Consider the following 20,758-nt stretch of genomic DNA (forward strand, 5'->3'; position numbering starts at 1 on the left):
ACCAAAAATGTCTGTTTGCTCATCTACTTTTCCACTAAGTCAGAGATGGTAACAGCCTGTTTTCCTCTCCAGATGATTTGCCAAAGAAGCGGCCTGCCCAGATCTACAAACCTTCCAACCCAGACACGCTAGCCTATCTTGATTTCAGTGTGTCCACAACCGGGATGCTAGCTGGAGTGAAGGTAAGAAACAATCTGAGTAGTGTGCAGTTAGCAGGCCATACGGCGATGCTTAATTTTCGTTCTTATATGTATAGGGCTCTGGTGGGGCTTGGCATCAAAACACAGAGAGAGGTATATGCATATATGTGTGTTCTGGTCAAGCTATAAAATGCGTGACCATTTTAGTAGTTATCTAGGCTGACTGATTATTTCCCAATGTTCAAACAATTTTTTTGTGTATAACCACAGCTTCACTCAGTTCAGTTCAGTTCAGTAGAACTGCCTGTGTTTCCCTTTCTTGCTGGTTCTCAGATCTCAGTATTCTATTATAAAACTCTGTGCACAGGAGTTCCTTGCATTTTTAACAGGGGTCTCATTGTAACAGGCCAGAACGCTACTTGTTGCTGTTGCTTTTTCCCATCAAAAAAAAGAACTAGTACGTGTGTCACCTGAGTTAGGACTCTCCTAGGTTAGGCAGGGTCCTCATCAAGATACTGTTGAGTTTTCTAGCCTCAGGAAGCCCTGCACCTATTATTTGCCTGATTGCTGAGCTTGCATAATTTTCAGTTCTCTTGCTTGAATTTTTTTTCCAATTTTGTAATTGTAGTAAAATACATGTAACATAAACTTACCACTTAACCAATTCAAGTGTATGGTTCAGTGGTATTAAATTCATTCACAGTTCTGTGCTTCTGTCACCAGCACTCACCTTCATAACTCATCTTCTAAACTGAGACTTGCCCCTACCTCCCAGCACTTCCCACCCTGCTTTCTGTCTCTGCGATTTTGACTGTTCTAGTACCATGTTTACATGGAATCATACAGTATATGTCTTCTTGTGTCTGACTTATTTCACTTAGCATGGTTTCTTCAAGGTTCATCCCTGTTAAAGTATATATCAAAATTCCTTTTTAAGGTTGAGTTAATATTTCACTGTATGTGTTTACCACATTTTGCTTATCCATTCATTTTTCAATGGATACTTGAGTTGCTTTCACATTTTAGCTATTGTGAATCATGCTGCAGTGAGCATGGGGTATATAAATATCTCTTCGAAACATGGCCTTTAACTCTTTTAAATATATATCCAGAAGTTGAATTGTTGGGTCAAAGGGTAATTTTATTTTTATTTTGGGGGGAATTCCATACTCTTTTCTACAGTAGCTGTCCCATTTTACCTTCTCACTAATGATGCACAAGGTTTTCAGTTTCTCTACATTCTTGCCAATGCTTGGAATTTATTTTCTGTTGGTTTTTCTTTTGAATATCTTCTTTTTCTGTGGCTGAGCCTCATGGCTTGCAGGATCTTGGTTCCCTGACCAGTGATTGAACATGGGCCATGGCAGTGAAAGTCTGGAGTCCTAATGATTAGGTCACAAGGGAACTCCCTGGGCATTTCCTTTTTTTGTTTGTTTAAGTAGCCTTTCTAATGTATGTGAGGTAGACCACACTGTAATTTTGATTTGCATTTTTCTGAGGATTAATGATATTGAGCACCTTTTGGTATGTATTCTTTGGAGAAATGTTTATTCACCTCCTTTGCTGATTTTGAATTGATAGTTTTCTTATTGGTGTTGAGTTTTAGAAGTTCTCTGATACTGTTATCAGTTACATGGTCTGCAGATATTCTGTCCCATTCTTTGAGTTGCCCTTTTATTCTATGGATAGTGCCTTTTGATGCAGAAAATTTTTTAGTTTCCGTGAAGTCTAATTTTGCCTGTTTCTTTTTTTTTTTAACCAGTGCCTTTGATGCCAAGAAACCATTTCCAAATCCGTCCTTTCCCCATTGAATGGTCTTGGCATTCTTATCAAAAATACGTTTGATCACCCACACTTAGCATCATACTCGAGAGTGAAAAGTTGAAAGATTTCCAGAGAAAAAGCAAGATTGCCTCTAAGATCAGGAAGCCACTCTTATTCAGTATAGTGTTGGAAGTCCTAAGCAGAGAAATTAGGCAAGAAAAAAGAAATAAAAGACATCTAAGTTGGGAAAGGAAGAATTAAAATTGTCACTATTTGCAGATGACATGATGCTTTGTATAGAAAACACTAAAAACTCCACCAAGAACTGTTACAATAAATAATTCAGTAAAGTTGCAAGATAACAAAATCAGTACAGAGAAATCTGTTGTGTTTCTATACACTAATAATGAAATAGCAGAAAGAGAAAATAAGGAAACAGTCTTATTTACAACTGCATCAAAAAGAATACCGAGGAATAAATTTAACCAAGGAAGTAAAAGATCTATATACTGAAAACTGTAAAATATTGATGGAATAAGTTGAAAAGGACAAATGAAAGATATTCCATACTTTTGGATTGGAATAATTAATATTGTTATAATGTCCATACTACCCAAAGTAATCTACAGGTTCATTGCAGTCCCTATCAAAATTCCAATGGCATTTTTCACAGAAATAGAACAAACTATTCTAAAATTTGTATGAAACCACAAAAGACCCAAATAGCCAAAGCCATCTTGAAAAAGATCAGAGCTGGAGGCATCATGCTCACTGACATTACGAGGCTATAGTATTGCCAACAGTATGATGCTGGTACAAAAATAGACACAAAGACCAGTGACACAGAATAGCCCAGAAATAAACCCACACATAATGTTAACTCGTTTATGGCAAAGTAGCCCAGAATATGCTATGGGAAAGGACAGGCTTTAAGTAAATGTGCTTGGAGAATTGGACAGCCACGCGCTAAAGAATGAAACTGGACCAATTTTCTACGCCATACATAAAAATGAACTCAAAGTGAATTAAAGACTTGAATATAAGATCTGAAACCATAACTCTCCTAGGAGAAAACATAGGGGTCAGCTCCTAGACATTGGTCTTGGAGATTTTTTTAGTTTGACATCAATAGCAAAGGAAATAAAAGTTAAGCATGTGGAACTACATCAAACCAAAAGCTTTTGCACAGCAAAGGAAACCAACCAATGAAAAGGCAACCTAGTGAACAGGAGGAAGTATTTGCAAACCACATATTGATAATGGGTTAATATCCAAAATATGTAAAGAACTCGTACAACTTAAGAGCAGAAAAACGATTGCTTAAAAATGGGCAGGGGATGTAAATAGACATTTTTCTGAAAAAGACATACAGATGGACAACAGGTACAAGAAAAGTGAGCTATCACTTCACACTTGCCAGGATGGCCATCATAAAAAAGACAGGAGATAGCGTGTTGATGAGGGTGTGGAGAAAGAGAAACCCTTGTGCACTGTTGGTGGAAATGTAAACTGGTGTAGCCACTATGAAAAACAGTATAGAGGTTCCTCAAAGAGTTAAAAATAAAACTACCATATTATCCAAAAATTCCACTTCTGGGTATTGATCTGAAGAAAATAAAAACACTAACTCAGAAAGATGTCTGTACACCAGTGTTCATAGAGCATTATTTTACAGTAGCCAAGATATGGAAACAATATCAGCGTCCATTGGCAGATGAATGGATAAGAAAAATGAGACATGCCTGCCCACTCACCCATACCATCTATAAGCACACAGTGCAGTATAATTCAGCCATTAGAAAGAAGGAAATTCTGCCATTTGTGACAACACGGGTGAACCTGAAGGACATCGTGCTAAGTCAGAAAGACAAATGCTATGTGATCTCACTTATATGTGAACTATTTTTTTTAAAAAAACCAAGCTTATAGATAGAGAGAACAGATTGGTGATGGGCAAAAACAGGTGAAGGGAGCCAGAAGGTACAGGCTTCCGGTTATAAATAAGGGCTGTGGATGTATTGTACAGCATGGGAACTATAGTTAATAGTGTACTGTGTTGCGTACTTGGAAGTTGGTAAGAGAGTAAATTTTAGTAGCTCTTTTCATTAGACTTATTGTGGTGATCATTTTGCAATACATACATATATATATGTTGTGCTGTATACATGAAACTAACATAATGATGTAGATCAGTTATACCTCACTCAATCAGTCAATCAATCGCATGTGAAGTCTAGGGAAAAATAAATTAATGAAAAAAATTTTAAAAATCATTTCACCATGTATGTGAGGTGGTTTTTTTTTTTTTTTTTTTTTTTTTTTTTGGTATGTGAGGTTTTATTTCTGGGCTATCCTATTCTGTTTTTCTATGTGTCTGTCTTTATGCCACTACCACACTGTTTTGATTACAGTAACTTTCTACTAAGTTTTTAAATCAGAAAGGGTGAGTCCTCTGACTTTGTTGTTCTTTTTCAAGAAGCATCATAACATTCAGGGAAATCCAATCAGACGACAGAGAGCTTTCATTAGCCACCTTGGGGAAAGAGATGAGACACACCAGGAGTGAGGCCCTTCTGTCCTAGCTTGTAGGATCCCTGTCAAATTCTGCCCAGATGCTCTGAGCTAGTCCCTTTTACAGTTCAGCTCTGGGTGATGAGCACTCCACACTAACTTGAGATATGTCTAAGACCATGAACTTGGTAAAGTTTTCTGGGCTGCTTTTACTTTCCTGTTCCTCTTAGATTAGTTTGGCTAGAAAGCATCTGTGAAAATTGATGTTATTAGATATAATTTTTCTGTACTTTAAAAGAATTCACATTGCATACTGACTGTTGTGGGACTGGCTGCTGCCTTTAGAGAAACTCTTAACTGTAGCTATGCTGAGATTGGACTTGAATTCCCATGAAATGACGAGCTTATCTCACTGCACAAACGGGTGTGACCTTCAGCCAGTCTTTGCCAACAGGAGTCGTGCCTCCAGTGTACTCTGCTGCATGACAGGTGCAGGGCTGGGTCTGGAGGTGAAGCACGAGTCGGGTGTTGTCTCTGCCTGGAGAGGGCACGTGAGTGGTCACATGTCCCCATGTACTGTACAGGCTGTGGTGGGGTTGCAGTGGAAGCCACCATTCAAATGCAAGATGTCCCAGCCTCCTGGGCTGGAGTTACTAAGTCCTAAGGGACCAAGAAGTTTTGCTTGTGGCTTACTCATTGAAAACGGGAAGACTAATGAGAACCCACAGCCTACCCTCTCCTAACGGAACCAGAGCTTGGCTACAGTTGTCCTATCTGAGACCACCCTTGGCATTGGTGTCTGGTCCAGTGCGTTCTGTGCAGCCTGTGGTGATGCAGGAGTCCTGAGGCTGGGCTCCAGCTCCGGTACCTGACACGGCCTTGCTGTCTTGCAGATGTCTCATGCAGCTACCAGTGCCTTCTGCCGTTCTATTAAGCTGCAGTGTGAGCTCTACCCCTCGAGAGAAGTGGCCATCTGCTTGGACCCTTACTGTGGACTTGGGTTTGTCCTGTGGTGCCTCTGTAGGTGAGTTTTCTCTGTATCTCTGTGATATAAGTAAATAATCATGCATGCTTTTTCAGATCACCTGTGAGCTCAGACCTGCTCATGGGAGGGGGCTACCTGCAGGATGTGGCTCCCTCTCAGCCTGGCTCTGCATGCTGGTAGCCAGGTAGCCCCACTCTCCAGCGTCTGGAAGGTTAGTCTCCATAAAATTTGCTGAAACTAACAGAGACAACATCTGGGGCTGCTCTGAGAAGCTGTCTGTTGGGAGCCCATTTTCCAAGCAACTCCCAGACCTTGGGCTTGCTTCTTGTAGCTCCAGATCTTTGCAGATGTCCCAGGCCTGGAACTGTGACCAGGGGCATCCAGGCTCTTTCCTCCTCGGCTTCTCCCTGACTCTAGTTGGGGGAGGCTGGGAGCAGGCTCCTCTCCCCTCGTGGCGGGTATCAGGGGTATGTATAGAAAGAATGAATGTTTATTGGCATTTTTTTCTAATTGTACATATATGTTCATCACAGAAACTTTAGAAAATACAAAATAGTAAGCTTTCCATAAGTATACAACCTAGTGAAAGTGAAAGAAAGTAAAAGTCGTTCAGTTGTGTCCGACTGTTTGCAACCCCATGGACTATACAGTCCATGGAATTCTCCAGGCCAGAATCCAGGAGTGGGTAGCCTTTCCCTTCTCCAGGGGATCTTCCCAACCCAGTTCTCTTGCATTGCAGGGAGATTCTTTACCAGCTGAGCCACAAAGGAAGCCCAAGAATATTGGAGTGGGTGGCCTAACCCTCCTCTAACGGATCTTCCCAACCCAGGACTCAGACCAGGTTCTCCTGCATTGCAGGCAGATTCTTTACCAACTGAGCTATCAGGGTGATTCCAGTAAATACACTATTAGCATTTTGACATATAGTCTTTCAGATTTTATTTTCTAATGTAGTGTACTACTTTTTATTAACGTTTTCAAACATATGCAAGTGTTTTAAGTGTATAGAAATGCTGTAACAAACATCAGGGCCCAACAGCCAGCTTCACATGGATTGTGTTTTGCCAGTTTTGTATCAGGGTGATGGAAGTATTCTAGACTGCGTTGTGGTGAGCATTGTATGACTCTGCGAATTTGTCAAAGTTCTTTTAATTCTGTGCTTCAAATGGTTGGATATATGATGTGCAAATTATACCTAAGTAAAACTTTTTTTTTTTTTTTTTTTTTTTTAAAGAAAACTCCTTTCCTGGAAGTAACTGAGGTATATGGCACAGAACCTACCCTGCCCATTCAGGAGGCTAACCAGTGTGACACCACAGGGTGACATGTGTTATCCTGAGTTGTACAACTGCCTTGCTCAGGGTGCCCAAATTGTGAAAGTTATCAATTCTTTGTATGTTTTATCAAGTTAATAATCTAAAATCATTGAATTATAAATGTATACCTTTATATTAGTTACCAGAGTATATTTTTTCTCACTTTTCCTGGTCAACCGTTTTTTATTTCAATTTTTTAATTTAGGTTTTCTTTTTCAGAGCACTGTTAGCTTCACAGCAAGATTGAAGGGAGAGTGCAGAGATTTTCTGTTCCACCCCACCCCCACATGCACAGCTTCCCCATTATAAGCATCTCCCACCAGAGCATATGTTTTTTACAAACTAGGAACCTCCCTTGACATATTATCATCCCAGAGTCTGTAATTTACATCAGAGCTCACTCTTGGTGTTGTAGAGAGCCCAGAAACAGACTCATGTAAGTACAGTCCTTTGATCTTTGACAGACATGCAGAAGCAGTACAGCCATACAGTGGCCTTTTCAACAGATGGTGTTGGAGCAACTGGACATCCACCCAAGCCCCCTGCAAGAAAATGAATCTACCCAGAGGCTTTGTGGCCTTCTCAAAAATAGATCAAAATACATCATATACCTAAATGTGAAACATAAAACTATGAAACTCCTAGATGATAACTTGGGAGAAAATCTAGGTAGTCTTGGGTTTGGTGATGACTTTTTGACACACCTCCAAAGGCTTGATCATGAAAGAAATAGTTGACAGACTGACTTTATTAAAAGCAATTGTCTCTGCTCTGCCAAAGGCACTGTCAAGAGAATGGGAGCAGGCTAGAGACTGGGAGAAAATGTTCCCAAAGTGTTTTTAAACTTTTCTCTTCTTTTTGAAGTTAAGATCTAAACTGAAATAGTTGAGGTTCCAGAAATTTGCAGGAAATAATTTCTTCCCTTTAAGCAACCTGCTATTAAGTTGGAAAGTATATATAGCCAGTGCCAAGAAATCAGTCTTGGTTAATAAATGAAGCAGCACGCAATCAACTTTTGTTGGATTGAGACAAAAAAAAGGCAAGGAGAAAACTGGTGAATCAGGTTTTCTGTTGTCCTCTATTAGGATTTAATAGCTTTTTTATTAATGTTGACTTCCATTTACAGAAGTGAAGACAGAGGTGAAACTATGCTTATTTTCCACAAGTGTGCTTAGTTTCTCTAATCTTGAACTCCACACTGTGGACCCCACTTTTTGATGCCCTTAGCAGTCTGATCAAGCAGATCTTTTATCCTGATGTGTATTCTTAAGAAAGCTAGTAATAGGTGATTTGCATTTTGTTTTCTTCATTTTGGGTCTCCTCATGATAGGATTTAAATGGAAAATGCTGATAACAATATGGAAACGATAGATTGTCATAATTAAGAAGTGTATCATTATAGGGTGTTTATGTACATTTTGGTTCCCTGACACACGGGACTCCAGTGTTGTTAACTGAGCTTGGTGTGTGCCAGAAAATGGGAGTCCTTGGTGACAGAGAAGTGTGTAAACTGGAGCTGGAACAGAAGCCAGGCAGGGGTTCTAGTTCAGGTGATCCAGTTCATCCTGATTCACGAGTGGGTTGAATAACATTCGGTGCTCATGGAATACTCCAAGCTATGTTCCTGGTGGGTAATTATGACTTATATGGTGCACAATGTGCAGGGTTGTTAGATCTTGGGCTGTTACCTGGCATTGATCCAATTTTGGCCAGGATAGTTCTTTTAACATCCATACAGCAGAGGTAAATTTTTCATTATTTTTATTTCTTCCTGCTTAATGGTGCCTTGAGGATTCTCATTGAAGTTGGCAACTGAGCTAAAAAGAAAGCTCTGATTCAGGGTCACACCACACATGGTCTGTAGGCTGATTCTGGAGCACCACATTGCAAAGGGCAGACAGTGCGTTGGCACCTGTGGCAGTAAACACCAAGGAGTCGTCCACTCGGGGGCTGCCGCTCGTGTTGGTGTGCTCAGGGGCAGGGGGTCTCCCTTAGCTCTCATGGCCCCTGGAAAGAAGACGAGTGCTCCAGGCACGGTCACCGGACCTCTGAGTGTGAGGGGCAGCCTTGGTGCGCTGTAGATCTAGGCTCCTCTTCAGACCCCAAGTGTGTATTCTTGAAAAGCTGATTGATTAGAATTGAGAAAACAAGTAGGACATGCCGGTTTCTCAACCAGATGGAAAAACTGATTTTAAGGCACTGCAGTGTTGGATACAAGAACTTTCAGATAAAGGTGTGTTTTCACAAACTGCAGGACTTGACTCCATTTGTGCAGAAGTGTTGTTGGATCCATCTGACTTGCAGTAAGTAGCTGTTTGACTAGGATATCAGTATTGTAATACAGATATATCTGCTGTAGTGCTGTTTGATCTCTTAAATAACCATCATGTTATAAAGTCATCCTTAAAGACCTCAATCAGTTTCTGAAGGACAGATCTTAGATAAAAATTGACAGAATTTTGAATGTTACAATTATTGGAATGGGCTCTTACTGATTTTTATATAATGACTATAAAAATAATTTTTATATGTTTCCATAGGACTCTAGTGGAATGTGCAGTTTTGCATATTATGTGAACAACACATAATATTCACATTAGCAGGATTTCAGAGGAAATATTTGCAAACTTTCAAAGAAAGTTTGGGGTATTAGAATACTTTATCCTGGTTACTAAGACCAGTCAGTATATCCTCAAAGCTCTTGGATTCCCTGGTGGTTCAGATGGTAAAGAGTCTGCCTGCAGTGTGGGAGACCTGGGTTCAGACCCTGGGTTGGGAAGATCCCCTGGAGAAGGAAATGGCAACCCAGTATTCTTGCCTGGAAAATCTCATGGATGGAGGAACCTTTTGTTCTGATGGGTGGGGTTATGCTCAGTAAATCTTTAATCCAATTTTTGGTTGATGGGTGGAGCTGTGTTCCCTCCCTGTTATTTACCTGAGGCCAAACTATGGTGGAGGTAATGAAGATAATGGTGACCTCCTTCAAAAGGTCCCTTCCATTCATGTACTGCTACACTCAGTGCCTGCACATCACAACAAGGCCCAGTTTCCCTCACACTCAATCTCTCCCATCAAGAAGCTTCCATAAGCCTCTTACCCTTCTCCATCAGAGGCAAGACAGAATGAAAACCACAGTCACAGAAAACTAACCAGTCTGATCACATGGACCACAGCCTTGTCTAACTCAATGAAACTATGAGCCATGTGATGAAGGGCCACCCAAGACGGACAGGTCATGGTGGAGAGTTGTGACAAAATGTGGTCCACTGGAGAAGGGAATGGCAAACCACTTCAGTATTCTTGCCTTGAGAACCCTATGAACAGGATGAAAAGGCAAAAAGATAGGACACTGAAAGATGAACTCCCCAGGTCGGTAGGTGCCCAATATGCTACTGGAGATCAGTGGAGAAATAACTCCAGAAAGAATGAAGAAATGGAGCCAAAGCGAAAACAACACCCAGTTGTGGATGTGACTGGTGATAGAAGCGAAGTCCGATGCTGTAAAGAGCAATGTTGCATAGGAACCTGGATTGGTAGGTTCATGAATCAAGGAAAATTGGAAGTGGTCAAAGAGAAGATGGCAAGAGTGAATGTTGACATTTTAGGAATCAGCAAACTAAAATGGACTGGAAGGGGTGAATTTAACTCAGATGACCATTATATCCACTACTGTGGTCAAGAATCCCTTAGAAGAAATGGAGTAGCCATCATAGTCAACAAAAGAGTCCAAAATGCAGTACTTGGATGAGACCTCAAAAATGACAGAATGATCTGTTTGTTTCCAAGGCAAACCATTCAATATCATGGTAATCCACGTCTGTGCCCCAACCAGTAATGCTGAAGAAGCTGAAGTTGAACGGTTCTATGAAGACCTACAAGACCTTCTAGAACTAACACCCAAAAAAGATATCCTTTTCATTATAGGGGACTGGAATGCGAAAGTAGGAAGTCAAGAAACACCTGGAGTAACAGGCAAATTTGGCCTTGCAGTACAGAATTAAGTAGGGCAAAGGCCAATAGAGTTTTGCCAAGAGAACGCACTGGTCATAGCAAACACCCTCTTCCAACAACAAGAGAAGACTCTACACATGGACATTGCCAGATGGTCAGTACCAAAAACAGATTGATTATATCCTTTGCAGCCAAAGATGGAGAAGCTCTATAAATAGTCAGTAAAGACTTCCCTGGTGGCTGACTGTGGCTCAGATCATGAACTCCTTACTGGCAAATTCAGACTTAAATTGAAGAAAGTAGGGAAAACCACTAGACCATTCAGGTATGACCTAAATCAAATCCCTTACTATTATACAGTGGAAGTGAGAAATAGATTCAAGGGATTAGACCTGATACACAGAGTGCCTGAAGAACTGTGGACAGAGGTTGATGACATTGTACAGGAGACAGGGATCAAGACCATCCCCAAGAAAAAGAAATGCAAAAAAGCAAAATGGCTGTCTGAGGAGGCCTTACAGATAGCTGTGAAAAGAAGAGAAGTGAAAAGCAAAGGAGAAAAGGAAAGATACACCCATTTGAAAGCAGAATTCCAAAGAATAGCAAGGAGAGGTAAGAACGCCTTCTTCAGTGATCAGTGCAAAGAAATAGAGGAAAACAATAGAATGGGAAAGACTAGAGATCTCTTCGAGAAAATTACAGATACCAAGGGAACATTTCGTGCAAAGATGGGCACAATAAAGGACAGAAATGGTACGGACCTAACAAAAGCAGAAAATATTAAGAAGAGGTGACAAGAATACACAGAAGAACTGTACAAAAAAGATCTTCACTACCCAGATAATCATGATGGTATGATCACTCACCTAGAGCCAGACATCCTAGAGTGTGAAGTCAAGTTTTGCGTTAGGAAGCATCACTATGAACAAAGCTAGTGGAGGTGATGGAATTCCAGTTGAGCTATTTCAAATCATAAAAGATGCTCTGAAAGTGCTGCACTAAACATGCCAGCAAATTTGGAAAACTCAGCAGTGGACACAGGACTGGAAAAGGTCAGTTTTCATTCCAATCCCAAAGAAAGGCAATGCCAAAGCAATGCCAAGAATGCTCAAACTACTGCACAATCACACTCATTTCACACGCTAGTAAAGTGATGCTCAAAATTCTCCAAGCCAGGCTTCAGCAAAACATGAACCATGAACTTCCAGGTGTTCGAGCTGTATTTAGAAAAGGCAGAGGAACCAGAGATCAAATTGCCAGTATCCACTGGATCATCGAAAAAGCAAGACAGCTCCAGAAAAGCATCTATTTCTGCCTTATTGACTATGCCAAAGCCTTTGACTGTGTGGATCATGAGAAACTGTGGAAAATTCTGAAAGAGATGGGAATACCAGACCACCTGACCTGCCTCTTGAGAAATGTGTATGCAGGTCAGGAAGCAAGTTAGAACTGGACATGTAACAAGAGGCTGGTTCCAAATTGGGAAAGGAGTTTGTCAAGGCTGTATATTGTCACCCTGCTTATTTAATTTATATGCAGAGTACATCATGGGAAATGCTGGGCTGGATGAAGCACAAGCTGGAATCAAGATTGCTGGGAGAAATGTCAACAGTCTCAGATAAGCAGATGATGCCACCCTTATGGCAGAAAGTGAAGAAGAACTAAAGAGCCTCTTGATGAAAGAAGAGAGTGAAAAAGTTGGCTTAAAGCTCAACATACAGAAAACTAAGATCATAGCATCTGGTCCCATCATTTCATGGCAAAGAGATGGGGAAGCAGTGGAAACAGTGAGAGACTTAATTTTGGGGAGCTCCAAAATCACTGCAGATGGTGATTGCAGCCATGAAATGAAAAGACGCTTGCTCCTTGGAAGAAAAGCTATGACCCAGCTGGACAGCATATTAAAAATCAGAGACATTCCTTTGCCAACAAAGTTCCATTTGGTCAAAACTATGGTTTTTCCAGTAGTCATGTAGAGATGTGAGAGTTGGGACTCCAAAGAAAGCTGGGCACTGAAGAATTGATGCTTTTGAACTGTGGTGTTGGAGAATACTCTTCAGAGTCCCTTGTACTGCAAGGAGATCCAACCAGTCCATCCTAAAGGAAATCAGTCCTGAATATTCATTGGAAGGACTGATGTTGAAGCTGAAACTCCAATACTTTGTCCACCTGATGCGAAAAACCGACTCATTGGAAAGGACCCTGATACTGGGGAACAATTGAAAGCAGGAGGAGAAGGTGATGACAGAGGATGAGGTGATTAGATGGCAACACGGACTCAATGGACATGAGTTTGAGTATACTCCGGAAGTTGGTGATGGACAGGGAGGCCTGGTGTGCTTCAGTTCATGGGATCACAAAGAGTTGGACATGACTGAGTAACTGAACTGAACTGAACTGAAAGTAATCACCAGCTTGTAGCATTTGATCTCAGAGCAAATGCTTTCCGCTCTCCACCACTGAGTATGTTAGCTGTGGGTTTGTCATATAAGTCCTCCATACCTACTTTCTGGAGTGTGTGCTTAGTCGCTTCAGTTGTGTCCAACTCTCTGCAACCTCGTGGACCATGACCTCCCAGGCTCATCTGCCCATAGGATTCTCCAGGCAAGAATACTGGAGTGGGTTGCCGTTTCCTTCTCCAACTTTCTGGAGAGTTTTTAATCATAAATGGATGTTGAATTTTACCAAAAGCTTTTTCTGCATCTATTCAGATGATCATATGGTTTTTATTCTTCAATTTGTTAGTGTAGAGTACTACCCTGATTTGAAAATACTAAAAAATCCATGCATCTCTGGGCTGAATTTCCCTTGATTGTCGTATATGATCCATTTAATATTGTTGGATTCAGCTTGCAACTACTGGAGCTCATAAAGTTAATTAAGTAAGTTGGCAGGATACACAGAAATCGGTTGCATTAACAGTGAAAGGGAAGAGAGAAAAATTAAGGAAACTACCCCATTTACCATCACATCAAAAAAAATAAAATACTTAGGAATAAACCTCCTAACGAGGCAAAAAGACCTGTACTCTGAAAACTGTAAGATGCTGATGAAAGAAATTGAAGAGGACACAAACAAATGGAAAGATACACTGTGTTCTTAGACTGAAAGAATCAGTATTGTTAAAATGACTGTATTGCCCAGGACAATCTACACAATGCCTATCAAATTACCAAGGGCATTTTTCACAGATCTAGAACAAAAAAGTTTAATTTGTATGGAAATTTAAATTTGTATGAAAACATGAAAGACTGAATAGCCAAAGCAATCCTGAGAAAGAAGAATGGAACCGGAGGAATTAGGCTCCCTTACTTCAGACTATACTACAAAGCTGCAGTCATCAATACAGTATGGTGCTACCACAGAAACAGAAATACAGGTCAATGGAAGCAGGATAGAAAGTACAGAGAGAAACCCCTGCACCTGTGGTTAATTAATCTAGGACATAGGAGGCAAGACTATCTATACTGGAGAATAGATAGTCTTTTTAGTATGTGATACCAGGAAAACTGTACAGCTGCATGTAAAAAAAAAAATGAAATTAGATCATTCTTTAACACCACAGGCAAAAATAAAAGAGATTAGATACCTAAACTTAAGACCAGATACTATAATACTCATAGAGGAAAACATAGACGAAACACATCAATCCAAGCAATATCTTCTTGACTCCATCTCCTGGAGTAATGGAAATAAAAACAAATGTGACCTAATTAAACTTCAAAGCTTTGGCACAGCAAAGGAAACCATAAACAAAAAGACAACATATTGACTGGGAGTAAATATTTGCAAATGATGCAACCAACAGGAGATTAACCTTCAAAATACGCAAAGAACTCATGCAGCTCAATATTTTAAAAAACTCAATCAAAAAGTGGACAGAAATCTAAAATGACAGTTCTCCAGAGAAGACACACAGATGGCCAACAGGCACGTGAAAAGATGCTTAACAGCATTGCTAATTGTTAGAGAAATGCAAATCAAAACTATAATGAGATATCACTTCATATAGTCAGAATGGCCATCATCAAAAAGTCTACAAATAATAAACTCTGGAGAGGGTGTGGAGAAAGAGAAACCCTCCTACAGTGTTGGTGAGATTGTAAATTTGTGCAGCCATTATGGAGAATAGAGGTTTCTTAAAAAATCTAAAGATGGAGTTACCATGTGATCCTGCAGTTCCACTCCTGGGCATCTATCTGGAGAAAACTAATTTGAAAAGATATATGTACCCCAGTGTTCATTGCAGCATTGTTTACAGCAGCATGGAAATTTGCAAAGACGGAGATTCAACTTTAATGTCCATTGACAGATGGATAAGGACGATATGGTATATATACACAAAGGAATATTACTCAGCTCTAAAAAAAGAATGAAATAATGCCATTTGCAGCACCATGGATTAATATAGAGATTATCATGCTAAGTGAAATAAACCAGAGAGAGATACCATATGACATTGCTTATATGTAGAATGCAAAAGAAAAAAGATACAAAGGAGTTTATTCACAAAGCAGAAATAGACCCACTGACATGGAAAACAAACTTACCAAAGGGAAAAGTGGTGGGGAGAGGGATAAATTAAGAGTTTGAGATTAACGTATGCACACAATTATATATAAAATTGGTAACCAACAAGGAAGGCCCTACTGTATAGCACAGGGAACTATACTCAATATTTTGTAATGCCATATGAGGGAAAAGAATCTGAAAAAATACATCTGTGTGTGTGTATAACTGAATCACTGTGCTGTACCCTGGAAGCTAACACAGCTTTGTCAGTCAGCTACTCCATCCAGGTGTCCCTGGGGCTCAGGTGGTGAAGAACCCGCCTGCCGTGTGGGAGACCTGGGTTCAACCCCTGGGTCGGGAAGATCCCCTGGAGAAAGGGAAAGGCTACCCACTCCAGTATTCTTGTCTGGAGAATTCCATAGACAGAGGAGGCTAGTGGGCTGCAGTCTGTGGGGTCACAGAGTAGGGCATGACTGAGCCTACACACAAGAGAATGCATGTATTTTCCTTAGTTATTTTTTGGTATTTATTTGGATCATTTTGAGTGAAATTATAATCCTATTCTAATTGTCTTCGTTTTATTTACTCTGAGTGTCAGTTTTCTGAACTCAAGTTGGGCATGCTTTTCCTCAGTTGGCTGTTTAGTACACATGTAGGCTGCACGGCCTCTGTGGCAACCCTCTTCTCTGCCTGTTGATGTGGCGGCCACGGACGACAGTACTGCAAGGACTGAGGGCCAGGTCCCAATGAAACTTCAGTTGCTAAACCAGACAGCATCCAGTTCGTCAACTGCTCTTCCCAACTTTCAGACCTTTTAACCAAAATTCAGTCCTATGTTTCCCACTGTGAGATTTAGTTTCTTAGTGTAGTAGCTTTGAGAGAAACCTACCAGCATCATAGCTTTGAGATACCTCACTAAGTGCTCAAAATGACAGTAACTGCAGATCATAGTTACATAATTCTTTTGTATTTTTCAGAATGTTTTCATAAACACCTTTTGTTTTTTATTTAAAACCACTCGGGAGTAGAGTTGATGTGACTGTCCCCTCTTGCAAATGGAAGCAGGTGTTTCTCAGAGGCCAGTGGATCCCCCTCCTCTATCCTGGCTGAGCCCTCCCGTGTCTCTCTACAGCGTGTACTCTGGGCACCAGTCCATCCTCATCCCGCCGGCAGAGCTGGAGACCAACCCTGCCTTGTGGCTGCTTGCCGTGAGTCAGTACAAAGTCCGGGATACGTTTTGCTCCTATTCAGTGATGGAACTGTGCACCAAGGGGCTGGGATCGCAGACAGAATCCCTCAAGGTGAGCAACCCAAGAGTGCCTGGAGCATTGCCAGCATCCTGGGGAAGCACAGTATCTGAGGGCGTGGAAGAGGTGTGGTGAGGCAGCCACTGTCACGTGAGGGTTTACAGAGTTGCTTCTACATGAAAACCTTGTTTTATACCATGAATGTTTTCCCACTGCCAGAGTTAGAGATCAGAACATACGTTATTGATGTCTTTAATTGTGTTAGGGCTGCTCAGAGGGGCCTGAACCACCTTTTTAATTGTTGGTGGATTCAGTTTTATTCCAGTGATGAGGTTACAGTCATAGATGTTAATTTAGCCACTCATTTCGTTTTTCTTGAAGATCTTGATTGGTATATCTGAGTCCTAACCAGATTTCAGTTGTACAGTTCAGTGAACAGTGGTTTGGTTTTATTTGTTAATATTCAGTTACCATTATGTGGTAGCCGAGGACATCTGGGTAGACATACCATAATACTCAAGTAACTAGGAGAGAATAATTATAAGACCTATTATGGTTAGTATTCCAACTGTTCACTGTTTCTATGCTCAGATATATGTGAGAGAGAGAATGTGTATGTGTATACCCAGATTATATTTGTGTGTATGTATATATACATACAAATTACCTATACACTTGCCATTAGTAAAGCAATGTATTTCTCTCGCCTGGATTTTGTTTCCCTATTCAGACCCAATGCATTAAGCTTGAACAAGAAAGCAAAATGCATGGTAACTTTGATATTAAGCTACAGAAATAAATTATTATTTCTTCAGTTCAGTTCAGTTGCTCAGTCATGTCCAACTCTTTGTGACCCCATGGACCACAGCACGCCAGGCCTCCCTGTCCATCACCAACTTCTGGAGTTTATCCAAACTCATGTCCATTGAGTCGGTGATGCCATCCAACCATCTCATCCTCTGTCATCCCCTTCTCCTGTCTTCAATCTTTCCCAACATCAGGGTCTTTTCAAATGAGTCAGCTCTTCGCATCAGGTGGCCAAAGTTTTGGAGTTTCAGCTTCAACATCAGTCCTTCCAGTGAACACTCAGGACTGATCTCCTTTAGGATGGACTGGTTGGATCTCCTTCCAGTCCAAGGGACTCTCAAGAGTCTTCTCCAACACCACAGTTCAAAAGCATCAATTCTTTGGTGCTCAGCTTTCTTTATGGTCCAACTCTCATATCCCTACATAATTGCTGGAAAAACCATAGCCTTGACTAGATGGACCTTTGTTGGCAAAGGAATGTCTCTGATTTTTAATATGCTGTCTAGGTTGGTCATAACTTTCCTTCCAAGGAGTAAGTGTCTTTTGATTTCATGGCTGCAGTCACCATTTGCAGTGATTTTGGAGCCCCCCAAAATTAAGTCAGCCACTGTTTCCATTGTTTCCCCATCTATTTGTCATGAAGTGATTGGATCAGATGCAATGATCTTTGTTTTCTGAATGTTGAGCTTTAAGCCAACTTTTTCACTCTCCTCTTTCACTTTCATCAAGAGGCTCTTTAGTTCTTCACTTTCTGCCACAAGGGTGATGTCACCTGCAAATCTGAGGTTATTGATATTTCTCCTGCCAGTCTTGATTCTGTCTTGTGCTTCATCCAGCCCAGCATTTTGCATGATGTACTCTGCATATAAGTTAAATAAGCAGGGTGACAGTATACAAGTTTGACGTACTCCTTTTCTTGTTTGGAACCAGTCTCTTGTTCCATGTCCAGTTCTAACCGTTGCTTCCTGACCTGCATATAGATTTCTCAAAAGGCGGGTCAGGTGGTCTGGTATTCCCATCTCTTGAAGAATTTTCCAGTTTCTCATGATCCACACAGTCAAAGGCTTTGGCATAGTCAATAAGGCAGAAATAGATGCTTTTCTGGAACTGTCTTGCTTTTTTGATGATCCAGTAGATATTGGCAATTTGATCTCTGGTTCCTCTGCCTTTTCTAAATTCATCTTGAACATCTGGAAGTTCACGGTTCATGTACTGTTGAAGCCTGGCTTGGAGAATTTTGAGCATTACTTTGCTAGCGTGTGATGTGAGTGCAGTTGTGTGGTAGTTTGAACATTCTTTGGCGTTGCCTTTCCTTGGGATTGAAATGAAAACTGACCTTTTCCAGTCCTGTGGCCACTTCTGAGTTTTCCAAATTTGCTGGCATATTATTTCTTGAAGTTATGTAGCAAAAGAAATTTATAAAATATAATTATTTTTCATGTCCACCTATGTTATGCTATAAAAGGATTATGTTTCATGAACTTTCCCACAGGGTGCATATGTAGATGACCAAATGAAATAAATGATATCTAAGCACTTCACACTTTGATTAGTTTAACCCTTATAGTGGCTGTCTGAACTGGATCCATTATTTTCTCCATTTTAAAGATGAGAAGACTTATGTTACAGAGAAATCAAGCACCTTTTCCAAGGCTTATATTTAATAAACTTCAGGGCCAGATTTTGAATCTCTGACCCCAAATGCACCGTCCGGAGCCTAGGCTGCATTTTCCCAGGACACATGTGTGTTGGGAGCCCTCCTGTTTTGCACACTCATCTTGCCCCATGTAGCAGCATGTCTGGAAGGTCACCCTCAGCACAGGGGCCCTGTCAGCTCTCCCAGCTGTGGCTGGCTCCTGGTGACTTTCCCGTGTGCTCTGGAGACCCTGTTGCTCCCACGCTCCCATGTCAGTGCCACTCCCATCATGGTCTGTGCTCTTCCTGGGCTCTGTCTGGGAGTGTTATGATCAAGGCACTTCATTTCCAGCTCCAGGGTGTTTCCATGGAATTTGGGCAGAACTGAGCTGTGCTTCATCATGACAGTTTAAGCTCAGGACATGAAAGGAGAATGATGTTTAAGAAGCTGCCCAGATGTTTTTGTTTTCCATTTGTGTATTAAAAGTAGGTTTCTCATTTCTCTCCAATGTGTGTTCTGTGTATCCAGACTCACAGATGCTTCATACAGGTGTTTCTGTTCCTCCTCATACCCTATCCTTTAATTATTTTATCCAGATCTTGTTTTTCTTCAACTTTGCTCCTCATTATGCTTCTTCAGTTATGTAAAATTTGTAATGGCATCCTTTATAATCGGATATGGGCCGTTTTTTGTTTATACATATGTTCTACAGCATTTTGATTACTCGCGTGGACACAGAGCTCTGGGAATGAATATCTGTGGAGTTTCTGTGGCTTTGTGGGTCTGGGTGAGGAGCCTGCAGGTCACACCTTAACACTGGCAAGTGTGACCTTCCTGCCTCTGTCATTATTTGTAGGCACGAGGACTGGACTTGTCCCGCGTGCGGACCTGTGTGGTGGTGGCAGAGGAGCGGCCCCGAATAGCACTCACCCAGTCTTTCTCGAAACTGTTCAAAGACCTGGGCCTCCACCCGCGGGCCGTTAGCACCTCGTTTGGCTGTCGAGTGAACCTGGCAATTTGCTTGCAGGTGAGTTTCCTTGATGCCAATAAGTGCTTGGGTCACAGAGTGACTTTTAAAGACAGGCATACAGCTCCAAACTGCTCACCACAGTTCCCTGCTGATGCTAACCCACATAGAAGGAATCTTTCAATCAAATGCATGTGGTTGGTGCACACTTGTTTCCTTTTTCTTTTAGTTAAAGTCTGCGTTTCTCAGTAACCATTATTCATAACTAGCGTTCACAGGCTTACTCTGTCCTGGGACATTTTAAGTTTTGTAGCAAGAGTTGCTGTTTGTCCAAACCTCTCAAGTCAGGCTCTTTAAAGATGAGATACTAAACAAATGTTTCACTGTGGCAAGAAATCCTGTGCCTTGAAGTACTTAGTCTCTTGTATGCAGACAGTGATTTCTTTAGGGAGAATTCCAGTACATTAAGCAGGTTCACAAATTTGCTCCTGTGATGACACCATTGAAGTAACACTTAATTGCTGCATTTCTAAGGTAGAGCTGTACGTGAGGCTGCCCTCATAAGGTAGCCTTGTACCCTATGTGGCCAAAAATATTTGTTTCCTGTCTCTTCATTAGCCCACTGTTCTCTCCTGCTCTGAACTCTTCAGTTGAGATCTAGTTTATGAAGGAGAGGAAGGTCGTGTGGGAACCTCCCCCGGTGCCCTTCAGGCCGCCTCAGCCAAAATGAGCTGGTCCCAGGCTCAGCTGCAGGCTCTGTTCCTTTGAGCATATGAAAGGGACAGGAACTTCCTTCACAGAAGGTGCTGGAGTGGAGGACAGTTGCCGCAAATCAAATCCTAAGCTCCCCTCCCTGGCGCCTATCATGTCCCCTGTGTGTGGCCAGAGGTGCTGCTTCTAGTTCCCCTTGGGCAACCATGGG

General features: G+C 41.2%; 1 protein-coding gene across 7 annotated transcripts in view; it reads left to right on the forward strand.

Annotated features, from left to right (window-relative positions):
• The window catches only part of DIP2C (disco interacting protein 2 homolog C), a 286,321-nt gene that overhangs the window by 244,462 nt on the left and 21,101 nt on the right, over positions 1-20,758 (forward strand). For 6 of the 7 annotated variants that reach the window (XR_011489501.1, XM_070472279.1, XM_070472281.1 and 3 more), the window contains 4 exons: positions 73-182; positions 5,309-5,439; positions 16,312-16,480; positions 19,726-19,896. Coding sequence is in view for 6 of the 7 variants with exons in the window: in XM_070472279.1 (XP_070328380.1) it covers positions 73-182; positions 5,309-5,439; positions 16,312-16,480; positions 19,726-19,896 (581 nt within the window). In the remaining variant the exon portion in view is untranslated. The remainder of the gene's footprint in view (positions 1-72; positions 183-5,308; positions 5,440-16,311; positions 16,481-19,725; positions 19,897-20,758) is intronic. The other variant, XM_070472283.1, reaches the window with a different exon arrangement.

The sequence above is a fragment of the Odocoileus virginianus genome, chromosome 9 (genome assembly GCF_023699985.2).
Source record: "Odocoileus virginianus isolate 20LAN1187 ecotype Illinois chromosome 9, Ovbor_1.2, whole genome shotgun sequence".
NCBI lineage: Eukaryota > Metazoa > Chordata > Mammalia > Artiodactyla > Cervidae > Odocoileus > Odocoileus virginianus.